A 15,993-nucleotide genomic window follows, 5' to 3' on the forward strand; every position below is an offset into this window, starting at 1 on the left:
ATTGCTTGTCACACGAGGTCTCCCTCAGATATGTGACAATGAATACATTCAGACTGGCTGTTCTGGCTATAGATACAATGGCCGGGCCGTTGTATCATCATTACTTTAAACCATACAATACAGTAAGAACGTATTCATTGTCACAGTAGCATGTAACTGACTAGCCATCAGGTGATTTGCTGCCTGGTAAGGCAATTCATGGTACCACGCAGCCTATTATTTTATTTCTCGCTTATTACATCCATACTAGCATTGTCTAATGGTTACTGGTAAATCACCCGTTCGTTGTCATCACAGTAAAACTCCATGTCATGTAGAAATCATGACTGAGTAATTCACAATTTTACCAACGAACATCCAAGTTTGCGCATTCCGCCAAGGATATGCACCTGGCCCGGCCGATGTATCTGTCGTTATACCACGGCTAAACTACGTCTCAAAATGTATATGTGCATAGAACATTTTTTACTTAGATTAACCTGTACTTTCACCTGTTGCAATATCCGCAGAAACTCGTGTTACACCCTGTATAGCTAAATATTTATTATTAAGAATATTCACGAAAAAAAATATATATTGGCTATGATGTGTGTGTGTGTGCGTGTGTGTGTGACCTGACTGCAGTCCCTAAGGGAGACAAGGGATCAGCTGACTCCTCTCTCTCTCTCTCTCTCTCTCTCTCTCTCTCTCTCTCTCTCTCTCTCTCTCTCTCTCTCTAACAAAATAATAAGAATGGCAATAATAATATTAAAATAATTTACACGGACCTAATTAAGTCCGTGAGGTCACTTCCATGTCAATAGTAGGTGAAGCAGACGTGTGTGTGGTGATGGGTGTAAGGATGTGTTGAAAAAAATAAATAAATAAAAAAAAAATAAATAAATAAATAAATAAAAAAAAAAAAAAATATATATATATATATATATATATATATATATATATATATATATATATATATATATATATATATATATATATATATATATATATATATATATATATATATATATATATATATATATATATATATTTTTTTTTTTTTTTTTTTTTTTCAACACATCCTTACACCCATCACCACACACACCATATATATATATATATATATATATATATATATATATATATATATATATATATATATATATATATATATATATATATATATCTTATTTTATGTAGGAGTGACACTGGCCAAGGGCAACAAAATCCGATACAAAAAAAAAAAAACACTGAGATGCCAGTCCCAGAAAAGGGTACAAAGCGGTAATAAAAAATTGAAGGATGAGTGTCTTGAAACCTCCCTCTTGAAGGAATTCAAGTCATAGGAAGGTGGAAATACAGAAGCAGCCAGGGAGTTCCAGAGTTTACCAGAGAAAGGGACGAATGACTGAGAATACTGGTTAACTCTTGCATTAGAGATGTGGACAGAATAGGGATGAGAGAAAAGAAAGTCTTGTGCAGCGAGACCGAGGCCGTGGGAGGAGAGGAGGCATGCAGTTAGCAAGATCAGAAGAGCAGTTAGCATGAAAACTGTGGTAGAAGACAGCTAGAGATGCAACAATGCGGTGATGAGAAAGAGGCTGAAGACAGTTAGAGGAGTGGAGTTGATGAGACAAAAAGATTTTGATTCCACTCTATCTAGAAGAGTGGTATGAGTGGAACCCCCCAGACATGTGAAGCATACTCCATACATGGATGGATAAGGCCCTTATACAGAGTTAGCAACTGGGTGGGGGCTGAGAAAAACTGGCGGAGACGTCTCAGAACACCTAACTTCATAGAAGCTGTTTTAGCTAGTGATGAGATGTGAAGTTTCCAGTTCAGATTATAAGTAAAGGATGTTCAGCGTAAAAGACCGAGGATGTTCAGTGTAAACGAGGGGGACAGTTGAGAGTCACTGAAGAAGAGGGGATAGTTATCTGGAAGGTTCTGTCGAGTTGATAAATGGAGGAATTGAGTTTTTGAGGCATTGAACAATACCAAGTTTGCTCTGCCCCAATCAGAAATTTTAGAAAGATCAGAAGTCAGGCATTCTGTGGCTTCCCTGCATGAAATGTTTACTTCCTGAAGGGTTGGACATCTATGAAAAGACATGGAAAAGTGCAGGGTGGTATAATCGGCATAGGAGTGGATAGGACAAGAAGTTTGGTTTAGAAGGTCATTGATGAATAATAAGGGAGTGGGTGGCAGGACAGAACCCTGAGGAACACCACTGTTAATAGATTTAGGAGAAGAACAGTGGCCCTCTACCACAGCAGCAATAGAACAGTCAGAAAGGAAACTTGAGATGAAGGTACAGAGAGAAGGATAGAAGCCATAGGAGGGTAGTTTGGAAATCAAAGCATTGTGCCAGACTCCATTAAAAGCTTTTGATATGTCCAAGGCAACACAAAAGATTCACCAAGATATGACCAAGACTCAGTAAGGAAAGCCAGGAGATCACCAGTAGAGCGGTCTTGAAAGAACCCATACTGGCGATCAGACAGAAGGTTGTGAAGTGATAGATGTTTAAGAATCTTCCTGTTGAGGATAGATTAAAAAACTTCAGATAGGCAGGAAATTAAAGTAATAGGATGGTAGTTTGAGGGATTAGAACGGTCACCTTTTTTAGGAACAGGCTGAATGTAGGCAAACTTCCAGCAAGAAGGAAAGGTTGATGTTGACAGACAGAGCTGAAAGAGTTTGACTAGGCAAGGTGCAAGCACGGAGGCACAGTTTCAGAGAACAATAGGAGGGACCCCATCAGGTCCATAAGCCTTCTGAGGGTTTAGGCCAGCGAGGGTATGGAAAACATCATTGCGAAGAATTCTAATAGGTAGCATGAAGTAGTCAGAGGGTGGAGGAGAGGGATGAACAAGCCCAGAATAATCCAAGGTAGAGTTTTTGGCAAAAAAAAAAATAAATAAATAAAAAAAAAAAAAAAAAAAAAAAAAAAAAAATATATATATATATATATATATATATATATATATATATATATATATATATATATATATATATATATATATATATATATATATATATATATATATATATATATATATATATATATATATATATATATATATATATATATATATATATTTGACAAGATTCGTCCATCTTTTTCATGAGTATATTATCATTCATTTACAAGGTCTATCTCTCTATCTCTCTCTTGTTTTTTGTTGTTTTCTCCCTCTCCTCCTTCTCCACCTCCTCAGTGTGTGTGTGTGTGTGTGTGTGTGTGTGTGTGTGTGTGTGTGTTCCTTGTCTGAGCTTCTTTTTCCCTTACAGTCAAATTCAAAACTATTGCGGTAACTATGGAAAAAAAAAAAAAAAAAAAAAAAAAATATATATATATATATATATATATATATATATATATATATATATATATATATATATATATATATATATATATATATATATATATATATATATATATATATATATATATATTGAGCAGTAGGGTGGTGTGCTGTAGGGCATTTGGGGAGGGGGGGGGGAGTCACACCCTTATTTCTATAGGGTGGAAGATGAGGATGGAGGAGGAGGAGGAGGACGAGGAGGAATGAGAAGGAGAAATAGGAGGGGAACAACAAAAACAAAACAAGAAGCGACACACACACACACACACCCCAAAAAAGAGAGAGAGAGAGAGAGAGAGAGAGAGAGAGAGAGAGAGAGAGAGAGAGAGAGAGAGAGAGAGAGAGAGAGAGAGAGAGAGAGAGAGAGAGAGAGAGAGGAAACCAGTGACATAAGAGATGAAGTGCAGTGTTTGGAATTTGATTTTACAGTTTGTAAAGGACACCATGTGAGAGAAGTCAAGAATAATGACTCAGAGAAAAAATACCTTAAGAATGTAAAAGTTTTGTTATCTAGGAAATATGATTAGCACTGGTCATGAAGCTCATACCAGTTAAGTTGCACTAGTTATAAATGGTTGGAAGAGAATAAGAATTGTAACTTTAACTTAAGGTTACTTTCATGAGAGCATCTATGTGCATGTCTAGTGTGCTCACAGAAACTTGACCCCCTCCCCCTTATTTCATTTGTTTATTAATTTTCATATGATGTCAATGCACATTTTAGTCTGCTACCATCTCTTTTAGATGAAGGATATACTGAAGAATGCTGTTTGCTTATGCAGTAACTCAATGAAAGGAAGGACTGAGCATGACTGTCTTCTAATGCTGGGCAATCATAACAGATGTTCATGAATAAACAAACACTAGTAGCTGGCCAAGACATGTGTTCATGTTAGCTTGTGCATCTATCTGACATCAAGCGTGCCTTCAATGCCTGGACTGTAAGGTTTGTTATGACCACAAATCCCGCCACCTCTCAAAGCTGCCTTTATCTCAGTGAGCTTCCCTAAGTTACTATTTATACCTACATAACTTAGAACGGGGCACAATTATGGTATCTTGCATCCTTTAAACAGACAGTCATAACACCAGGTTCCACTCCTCTTCTTGGCTGCCACTACCTTGGTCAGCCTCCCTATAGTATAGTGTGGAGCCCATAATCACCTCTACAGGGTTCTTCTGGCCTCCTGGGGTGAATTACACAAATGAGGTTGTTCCCAGCCCATTTTGCCTCCTACAAGCAAGGGAGCACCACAAATGTAAAATCACTCCAACAGCAGGGAAAGAATTGATAGCCACATTCCAGGAGGCACAGCTACAACAAATGACAACACATATAATGATTATGATATTCTATGAACTACCACTGTCACAAATAACATGACAAATATCCACCCGTATTCATAGAGTATTATCTCTTCCTGCTGGACACTACTAAATACAGCTTCCCAGAAGACCAACCCAGCCACCCATGGAACAAGGTCTGGGGAAGGAGTATACTTTACTGCACAGCAGTGTAAAGGTAATCCTCTGGGCCCAAAATCCTTGAAAGAATACTGGAACCCAGTAACATTTAACAACACAGTCAAGACACCACGGATACAAAAAAACAAGCAGTCCACAGACAAAGGGAGGGTCTGCTGACTGCTCCAATATGACTCAAAACCCAGTCTTGTCTCCTGAGAAGCTGGCACACTAATGGTGGACACAGAGCAGGGATAAGTGAGGAAAGACTTGTCATCCCCCTGAGTCTGGCTTGGCACGACACACCCAGTCGATCCTATGACAAGCGTGTTACCTACTTAAGATGGCCAGGGCTGTACTGCCACTATCAAGTACAACCCTATCTATCTCACACCCTCTAAACTGCATGGATATTACTCTATCTCATGCTAGCCCTCCCTCTCTCTCGTCCACATGTCCTCACTCTAGTCGAGTCTCAGCTTGACTAGTGTGGGAATAGAACTTGAGAGCCTGTCCCAAGGCAATGACTTATGCAAGTGAGGGGATGGGGGATGAAGTAACACACATCCTGCCTGCTCACCTCATTCACGCTAACTTTCCCCCACAAAGATGGGTATCTTTCGAAAATGACTGTAAGTAAACTGTAGAAGCTGGAAGCAATCTGATTACTTTGGAGGTAAGACAAACTCTTCAACTTTATAATATGTGGGAATTAAAATGAAAGAACTAAAGGAAGCAAGGGAATTTAAATAGGGAAAAGGAGTGACTGTGTCCTGAGAATCTTATGGTAAAGTGGTTGGGGGGCAGCCAGACATTCATTGCACAGCAGGCACCCTCTATCTTCGTTTCTACTCTCTCTCTCTCTCTCTCTCTTTCTCTCTCACCTCCTTCCACCTCTCTCTCTCTCTCTCTCTCTCTCTCTCTCTCTCTCTCTCTCTCTCTCTCTCTCTCTCTCTCTCTCTCTCTCTCTCTCTCTCACCTCCATCTCTCTCTCTCTCTCTCTCTCTCTCTCTCTCTCTCTCTCTCTCTCTCTCTCTCTCTCTCTCTCTCTCTCTCTCTCTCTCTCTCTCTCTCTCTCTCTCTCTCTCTACTTCTCTTCATCTTTTTAATTTGCTGCAAGCAACACGTTCCACTTCACTGCAACTTTCTAGAATATATGCTTTACAGTGCCTGCACAAAACTTGTGCAAAGGTTGTCTAATGATGTGGACAGAGTGGTTGCCTAACAATGGGCAGCACAAACAGGTGCCATTAGATAAACAAGGCAAATATGCAATCATATGCAGATCTTTTCAATAACATGAAAAAGAATAAATGAAAGGTTTAGATACAAGCTTTGTCATGTGAGGTGCCTGTTGGCTAGTAATGCTGTTAAATTGGAGGAAACATCTCTACCCACTATATTCATTTATTGTTGTCATATTAATAATACTGACTGTTGTTAATATATTATTATATTTATTATTATTTCAAATGTGTGTTCATAATGATTCTAAAGACAGTTTGTAGGAAGGCAAAGGAGAGGGAGCTTACATTGTGTCAGCCAGAGTGAATGGCCTGCTCTTGATTGCTGGGGTATGGGTCAGGGTTGGACATGCCTTGGTTGTTGAGGAAGCTATAGAGTGCCAGCCAATGTGTGGCTTCCAAGTTTAGTGCTGTTGTCTTGTGGCAGGGTAGGAGGAGTCATGTCATCTGTTAGGACATCACTCCACTCAGCAGGGGTACTATTTACATTTGTGTTATCTTTTCTCCACTCGGCAGGAGTGAGTTACCTATCCATTGTCTTCTTGTGGCAGTGTGTTGCTCTTAATATTGTTAACTATATCACAAGTGTTTTACCTCCTCTTTCCTAAAGGCAGTGCTTTATATTTATTCTTGTGCCACATGGAGCTGGAAAAAGCTTTCATCATGTTATATGTGACTCTTTGGCCTCACAGCTTATGAAGGATCTTGTAAAAACTTCACCAAACAAAAAAGCAATTAAAATCATTTCATACTCTGTACTCAATAAATTCATTTCATAAGAGACAACAGGAGTGATATATACCTTAAATCCTATACTATCCCTCATTAAAAAACTAAGAGAGAAGAGCATGTGTAACTTACAATGAATGTGTGATATGTATACATGACTAAAGGATCTTTAACACAAATTTCAACAGAACATCAAATATCTCCAGCATACTTTTTCCAACAATTAAATCTAGCATTTTACATGTATTTACAAAACATATACATAAGTGAATGTGATTATAGTTTTTGTTGTAGGAAAATGTACATTATATTTCACCCAATGCATGTGAATAGCACAAGTTGTCATTTGCATAAATTTTGCACACTCAAGCATGAATTCATGAACTATGATGATAATGTTCTATCTCTTGAAAATTATCTTAAAACTTAACTTTGTGGATTCAATTACTAAACAGATGATGCATGTGGGAAAAAAAGTTAAAAAATAGATGATGCATGTGAGGAAAAAAAAAAAAAAAAAGGAAAATAGACAAAGAAAAGTAATAAAAAATTAGCTTCACAGTCATGACCAAGAGAATACAAATTTTATGAAAAGATCTGGAATAATGCTCCCTGCACTGATTTGTCTTGTCAGATAGTAAAGGTTAAGAAAAGGGATGGAAGAAGACTATTTCAATATTGGTAGTGATATTCCAAAACCTATGACAAAGATCTGTATCATATTTCTACTGCTTTCTTTTTCAAAGGTGTCATAACACTATGTGGCTACCAGCAGCCTATTTTTAGTAGTTATGCTGTGCCATGGTAAAACACTGTCCTCATACAAGATCAGTTAACACTGTAATTAAATATGCATATACCATACATCTTTTACCACCTGACTGTTGTACTATTTCTAAGATGCCCTTAGAATTTCATACAGTATTTCCATTCCCTGTTCCCAGTGGACATTAGCCTTTCCCTTGTTCTGCACAAGACCCATGGTTCTAGTTTTCTTCTCATCTTTTTTTTTTTTTTACTATTTTTTGATATATTTTTCTACTTTATACAGGTGAGGTCCTACTTCAAACCACTCCCTTGATTTAGGTTTTACTTCCACATTTTCGTTGAACATTTCTCTCTTTAAACTACTTTACTATGAAAATAACTTTAAAGAACAACACTAAAAGAAAAATTTGAGATACACAAATTGTAAATTTTTCACATCTATATATAAAACAATGCTGCATGAGTGTGTGTGTGTGTGTGTGTGTGTGTGTGTGTGTGTGTGTGTGTGTGTGTGTGTGTGTGTGTGTGTGTGTGTGTGTGTGTATGAAATGATATGCAGCTACTTGTTGTATTGCTAAAATACATTTTGATGAATGTTATAAAGCTGTGATGATAATTTTAATTGCACAAATATCTACATATATTTGTGATTTATTGCACTTGTACCTCACCTCTATAAATACAAATTACATATATTTAGAATTTGATTCTGGAAAATGTATCCCATTTTTAATACCAGCAGATAAACTGCAATGACAAAGCTAGTAGAGTGTCTATTTTGCAATCTATCTATATCTGAAGACTGTTTCTAAAAGCTATCCCAAGAGGAAGGCTAAGGCAAAATAAATAATTCATACATTATATTCAAAAGAGTTTCTGTGATGCATAAATTTTACCACATAATACACAGAAGTTCTCTTTATAGAATCATCACCTTCAATTCACACCTCACCTTATAAATCTTAAAAAATCTAGAGTCCTAAGAAATTTGCTAGTAAGAAGGCAAAACACAGAACAACAGTGGCAAGGATGGCAACGACCCATACTGGCACCATGCCTGAAATAAGAAAGACAATCTCAGAAATCTTCACAGAAAATCTTAATGAGGATATAAATGACAATAAATAAGCAATATCTAAAATACATAATAAAACTAATAAATAAACACAAATAAGATAAAATCTTTAAACAGATAATTATGAAATTACTGCATTATAAATACCATTATTGACATTCTGCAAAATGGAGTCCAGTTTCATAAAAGGATTAACATGTGTAGTTGCAGGTTATAAGGTGCAAGATGTTAGCATTTCTCATTAGAATAAAAATTTGTTTTCCAGATATTCATTAGTTAATGTGTGTGCAGTATTTTTATTTTATCCCAAAAGTGTGCTCTCACAAAAATTACTACAATTCAATGCAATTTAGACCTCAAAACCTCTTCATACAAGTTCATAATATTTTGGAAAATTTATTTATTTTTTTATTTAATTGTATGAATTAGCCTGGTGATGTTTGAGCTGATTTTCATTGTAACAAATGTTTTGTCCATTTTTCTTTGAGGTGGTACTTCAGCCATGTCCACAAGAGTGGTTGTGATTCACACTTCAAGTCCATGGGAATATGGTGTAAACAGTGGCTTGCATGTATGTAACTTCTTTACATTTTCTGGAGTTACAACATAACTTATAGTAGTTGTTGAGTCTTAAGCAACTGTGTTCAAACTGCAGTTCTTGTTTTTTTTTAATCCTTATTCTTAATTAACCATACACATGGACGCTGCCTCAGGAGATCAATAAAGTGTAGTGTGCTGACCCATGTCTAGTCAATGTTGTTGGTATCTGCCATGGTGATGGGTCAAAATGACAGTTATTTCCTACTTGAGAAGCAGACAGCTGCTAGCAGGCTATGCTGCACACAACACAATAAAAAAAATGCTTGCAACCACATTCCCAGAGAAGTGCACTGTGGGAGCCCTCCTCATCACCAGATTCCACATTCATGTACAAAGTGTGTATTCATAACCCCTAGTGTGGATGTAACTTTAGTAAATTTTATCTTTAATCCTCTAAAGAAAAAAAAAGGGGGGGGGAAAAGACATACCTGGTCGAGGAATGTGGTGTATTTTGAGGGAGTTATCACATGAAATGGAAAGAACAGATGCATCAGAGTATCCACGCACCATCTGTGATACTTTGTTCTGTGTTGGCAGCCATTCTAAGCCTGTTATAAACATGCTATGGGCTTCCTCCACCACAAGGAGTTGCTGAAATACAGTACGCTCAGTAAGAGCATGCACATATATCAAACCAATTGCAATGAAGTAAACATGTATAGAAAAAAATTCTATGATTTATAGATTTGAATCACCTGCATAAGAACAAAATATTTTCAGTCATTACAATGACTGAAAATCACTGCCATGTTAACATCAATATCTTCAGAAATCATTCTAAAATATTCATGTATCACAGGTAAAAATAATAAATCTGCAATAAAGCAGAGCAATATCTTAACTTATTATACTGATAACTGATACAAAGATTACAAACCAATCATGATATGTACTTGTAAACTGAAGGCAATGAGAATGTAGATAGAACCACCCATGGTTCCTGTAGCCAAGTACTGGCCATTGTCACTCAGAGCCAAGCTGCTCAAAGTTCCTGCCAAGCTTTTTGTTCGCTCTTGTTTATATGTTTTCCCACACCACTTTGCCACAATAGCTGGTTTTTTAGTTCCTCCAACTGGATTGCTGATTGTGAAGAGTCTTGCCTTCTGTATGCTTCCCTCAACAATGCCATATCTGCAAAGCACAGGCTTTGAAGAGGGTAACATGAGTGCTATACAATGCATAAGAAAATAAGAAATAACAGACATGTTAACTTTACATAATGCTATTTAGCATACCATAAGGGCAAATCTGTTGAAAGGAAAATATTAGAATGGATCTAGACCTATCTTGTAATAAAAAAAATGGTCAAATGGTGTAAATGCATTTAACAGGACAAAGCAGAGGAAGAAGCATACTTGGCACGGAAGCATTTGTATCTGACTCCATTAGTCTGCAATACCACATGTGTTAGTTTGCTTCCATCTTTGAGGTTCCACACACAACATTCATATGTTGGCTTACACACAGAGACAACCTGCAAGGGAATGGATAAATTTGGTCTTAAGTAAATGAATGGGAAAAAAAAAAAATATGAATATATATAAAATGTGATGTGACCATCTTACATATTTTAAGAAATACGAAAAAGTACCTGTTTACAATCTGGTTTGATGTCAAGGACATCAACTTCCTTTTCATGAGCTTTTATCTGCCTTTCTTTTTTCATATCTGGCAAACTCCAGACTCTTAAGTAACCATCTGTCCCTCCGGTCACCAAAAACTTGTAATCAGGAGATATTCCACAACACTTCTGGTAAGTCTCCTCCTCTAATGCATTTCTGGAAATAAACACAGGCAGATTTACCTCAGATGTGTACAATTTCTACATCAATTGGATATAAATATCAAGAACAAATTTTAAATATAAGTAATTACTTACTTAAAGACTGTCTCTGTGGAGCTCAGTTTTTCCACATCAAATGTAAAGTACTTAGTTCCTCGGAGAGTTGTATTGATGGATCGCCGTCTCTTTTTCTCTTCTGATACTTCTTCTTTTTCTGTTGATCCTTCTTCTGCACTCTTCTCACTTATTCTTCTTTTTCTCAGGAAGCCTCCTGCATGGCCTGGAAAAGAGTATGCAAGAAATGACACACTTTGCATTTCTGCCATTATTCTTAAATTCCTCTGACAAGTTTATCCTCAGGATAAAAATTAACCCAAAACTATATGTTGAATACTTGTCCAGTGGACAGTGAGGATCTGGAAATAAACACTTTCATTTAATACCTTTCATGCAGAAATAACAAATTCCTAACAGCTAAGGTGATACCTGAGAGAGAGAGAGAGAGAGAGAGAGAGAGAGAGAGAGAGAGAGAGAGAGAGAGAGAGAGAGAGAGAGAGAGAGAGAGAGAGAGAGAGAGAGAGAGAGAGAGAGAGAGAGAGAGAGAGAGAGAGAGAGAGAGAGAGAGAGAGAGAATATGGGAATCTGGAGCATTGCAAAATAAGTTAGATGCATAACTCAAAGAAACCAAGAAAGTAACACTCAACTATTATCTTCACCACATTGAAGCTTTAAGCTGGTCAGCTGCCAGAATGAGCAAGTTCCCTGTCTGTCCATCTTTGTTGCTGTGTCACTCTTACTTGACTTCTCATTTTCCATGGCATTTAAGCAAATGTTAAGTACCACTGCTGCCAGTGACTTCTAAGAGTGCTTAAGGAAACATAAATTGCTGGATTTGGAGACAAAATAAGAGAGGCACATTGTATGCAGTCAACTCACACTGTATATACCTCCCCATTCAAAGTTAACTTCACAAACTGCAATTTTACTAGCTGCCATGTTTTTCAAGAGCACAATCTGTATGTTACAGAAATCTCTTTGATATTCTTCTAGACCAAGAATGTATTCAGCCTAAAAAGATACAAACATAAAAATCACCTTTATCTTTTCCTTTTGAAGATTGTTGTAATGTTATTTCTTCCTTTTTCACTGTTCTGAGAGTTGGTTTCAGCTTCATAATGACACACTTCTCCTCAAGACCCATAGCCAGTGTGATGACAGGTGCTGTCTTTACAGTGGTGGCTGCTGTGATGGCCCCAGGCCATGCCACCATATTGGTGATACAGTAATCACCAACTTCATATGAGAGGACTCGTTCTCCAACTGTTTGGCTTCCATTGTGGTAAAGCTCAAATACATCCTGCAAAATAGAAATGACAAATATACCAATGTTTTTTGTAGACGTGCTACAAATTTTTTTTTTTTTCTTTTTCACAACACACAAGTGCTTCAGGAAAGAACAAAAATTTTGCATAAAATTTTGCATAAGATGTAACTTTAGAAAATTCTGCTCTGAATTAGTCTTGTTTTAGGTAAAATGTTTAATTCCTATGAGGGAAACACATGGGCAGTATCTAATAAATCACAGTTGACTCAACATTTGTGGGGCTTAGGTAACAAATATCCATGAATGTTAAATATCCACAAATAACTGGTGTACTCCTTAAAAATCCTTATCCTCCCAACAGTGGTTTGCCCCTTAAGAACACACCTGATCTTCTCTGGGCTTTGTTGAAATATAGAAAAACCTTATCAACATGTATTTGTATTTTAGGTTAGGTTAGATACTGTTAGTTAGGTTAGTGTTCTTAAGAGGGGGTCCTGGTTAGAATATATAATGTTAGGTTAGATTAGTGTCCTTATGGCGAGGTCCAGAGGGGAGGTGGTCCCCCCTGGTTAAGTTAGGCTAGGTAAGGTAAAGATAGGTTAGGCTAGAAATTTCCCCTCTTGTCAAAATATAGCATCTCATCCTTAGACTTTACATGAATGTCCAAATTTGGCCAAATTTGTTTTTCTCCCACCGTAAAACTTCACTTTCTCCATCTACCCCCCCCCCCCAACAAAATCCTCAATTCTGCACAGGTCCCCCAAGCTTGTTTGGGTAAAGGGGAGGAGCTAAGTGACAAGGAATTATTGTAAATTTTTACCATATAATCCATAAAGAATTTCTATAGTACAGTAGTATACATATTGTCTATATGGATTTTTTTTTAGAGAGAGAGAGAGAGAGAGAGAGAGAGAGAGAGAGAGAGAGAGAGAGAGAGAGAGAGAGAGAGAGAGAGAAATATTCACAAATGTATCACAGCTGGTTGATTCACTCCATGCCTCCCTCACCCACATACAGTCTCTTGCCCATCATGTGCAATCTCCTGATCATTACACACACTCTCCTAATGGCTAAATAGCTAAGAATACTTCCAAATGAAACAAATCATATTTACTATTGTGGGCTGTGTATAACCTGTAATGGACAGATATTTCTGTGAATTCTAAATATATCAACATAATTCAGCTATTAAAATACTTGAAATGTTATGGTCATGTAGGGTTGAGAGGTTAGCCCAACTGGGTTACACTTAGATTGTATCAAGGAGTTTAACTCTTAATCAGTAAAGAAAAGAACAAACTACGCGGCATGCCATTTTAGCCTTTGTGAGGCAATACTGCTTATCAAGCACAGTAACAAGTGCAAATGTCTCAAGGGCCACAGAGGATAAGCTTACAAATTGATTCTTAACGCCCGTCTTGGCCGAGCCGCCGCCGCCGCCCACCACCACATGCCGCCCTCCCACCGCCACCACGGCGTAGCTGGGGCAATACAGGTTGGCTACTGCTTCACATTTCTTCTGGTTAGACATGTTGGACCACGAATCACGAGCCACCACGTCTTGGTCTTGATGCTGTGTAAGGCTACGACAACCCTGAGATGCTGTGAGGCTGTCACAGGAGTGGCGGCTGACTGGCCCTCTTGAAGAAAGCACAGGCAAGGAGTTTTGCCGTTATCAGGGCAAAAGGAGTGAGGTTCAGGATCAGGAGTTGTAACAAGGCAGGAGTGGATGGGTGGAAGGCCACCACGTCGGCGGCAGCGGCTGTCAGCTGTCAGCTCACTGTTGACACACGTCACACTCATAGTTCTGGTTCACGCAATGGGGATTTGCTGTTCAATATCACATCCAATTTTAGAAATGGTTTAAATTTCCTCATAGTATTTCACAATATAGTATAAATTAGATATTTATGCCTGCACTAATATCTAAAGTAGTATATTATATGCATTTATACTTTTATTATTACATAAAGCTGATATAAGACCCTTCCAGAGATTTTTCTCCGCGTGTAGTACGGTGCATTGAAATGACTACCAAATACTCGGTCCCTCACTATATCTATAATGCCTCCAGCAGTCATTCCAATACGCTTACACTTCTACAATGACCCCAATGGTTCCACAATACCCCCCTGCACCCCATTAAATGACTGTCATACGCCCATATTCCTTTAAATGGCGTCCCTATATCTTATGATTGTTACTATAACATAACATGAAGAAGCTGAAAAGAGCCAGCAAATTTACACTTGACAGTCCTGTATGAAACATCCTAACTATATCCATCTATAATTCCAATCTATAAATTTACCTAATAAACAGCCAACACCCCGAGTACCACATTTTATTGGATTTTTGATGCCCTTGGCCAGTGTCCTTCCTACATAAAAAAAAAAAAGTAACTCTGGTCTCACTATAGTCTCTCAGAGCTTTCTACGCGCAGCGAAATTTCTGTAATGCTCCCTACATTCCATATCTTGACACCTTTATCTTTACAATAGATCCTATACTCCTACAGTTCACTATGCACCTCTACAATGATCACCACAGTATTATAATGACTCCTACCTCCACAATGACTCATACACTCATAGGATAACTCACCCATACAATGACCCCTTTACCTCTATAATGCTGCCATTTACTACTGCAATGCACTATGTATCTCCATAACGATTAGCATACCACTATAATGGCTCCTATACCTCTACAATGTTTCCACATACCTCTACATCAACCTCTCACACTCATACAATGAAACACTCATTCCTGTATTTCCTCATTTTTTTTTTTTTGCCCCCACTATATATATATATATATATATATATATATATATATATATATATATATATATATATATATATATATATATATATATATATATATATATATATATATATATATATATATATATATATATATATATATATATGTGTGTGTGTGTGTGTGTGTGTGTGTGTGTGTGTGTGTGTGTGTGTTACTTTCTTTATAATTTTATTACTGAGATTACTATTAACATTTTAATATATTTTGATCCTGAACATACACTCAATCTTCTTTCTCATATCCTCTTCCTCAACCTCTTTTTTTTCTTTTACTTCTCTATGGTATAATATATATATATATATATATATATATATATATATATATATATATATATATATATATATATATATATATATATATATATATATATATATATATATATATATATATATATATATATATATATATATATATATATATATATATATATATATATATATATATATTTTTTTTTTCTTTTTTTTCTTTTTCTTTTTTACAAGTTTTCTCTTCATTTTCTTTATGTAATTACTGTTTACTTTATATTGCATTTTTTTCCTTGATTCTATTCATTCATGTAAAGTTTTTACTTCATCAGCTTTTTAGTGTTTCTATTTTTTTTTAATAAGTACTACTAATACAATCAGTAGTTAAACAGTAAAGCAATATTTATATTAATTACTACCTCCCTTTAAGGTCATTTGATAAAATTTCCATGTATAATCTGTATAGCCTTTCCTATTTGTTCCCATTGCCTCTGAGCTCTCTCTTTCTCCACTATTACTACTACTACTGCTACTGCTGTATTTAAGTCAAACTACTACTACTACTACTACTACAACCATTACCAC

General features: G+C 36.6%; 1 protein-coding gene across 1 annotated transcript; it reads right to left on the minus strand.

Annotated features, from left to right (window-relative positions):
• Positions 1-7,448: 7,448 nt before the first annotated feature.
• Positions 7,449-14,119, minus strand: LOC135104449 (prolactin regulatory element-binding protein-like). Its single transcript, XM_064011898.1, has 8 exons — positions 13,734-14,119; positions 12,109-12,370; positions 11,110-11,293; positions 10,822-11,008; positions 10,586-10,704; positions 10,124-10,361; positions 9,659-9,821; positions 7,449-8,612 (listed from the first exon to the last, which is right to left on the minus strand). Exons 1-8 carry the CDS (start codon positions 13,866-13,868, stop codon positions 8,527-8,529), a joined length of 1,374 nt encoding a protein of 457 aa, XP_063867968.1. The 5' UTR covers positions 13,869-14,119; the 3' UTR covers positions 7,449-8,526.
• Positions 14,120-15,993: the final 1,874 nt, after the last annotated feature.

The sequence above is a fragment of the Scylla paramamosain genome, chromosome 10 (assembly GCF_035594125.1).
Source record: "Scylla paramamosain isolate STU-SP2022 chromosome 10, ASM3559412v1, whole genome shotgun sequence".
NCBI lineage: Eukaryota > Metazoa > Arthropoda > Malacostraca > Decapoda > Portunidae > Scylla > Scylla paramamosain.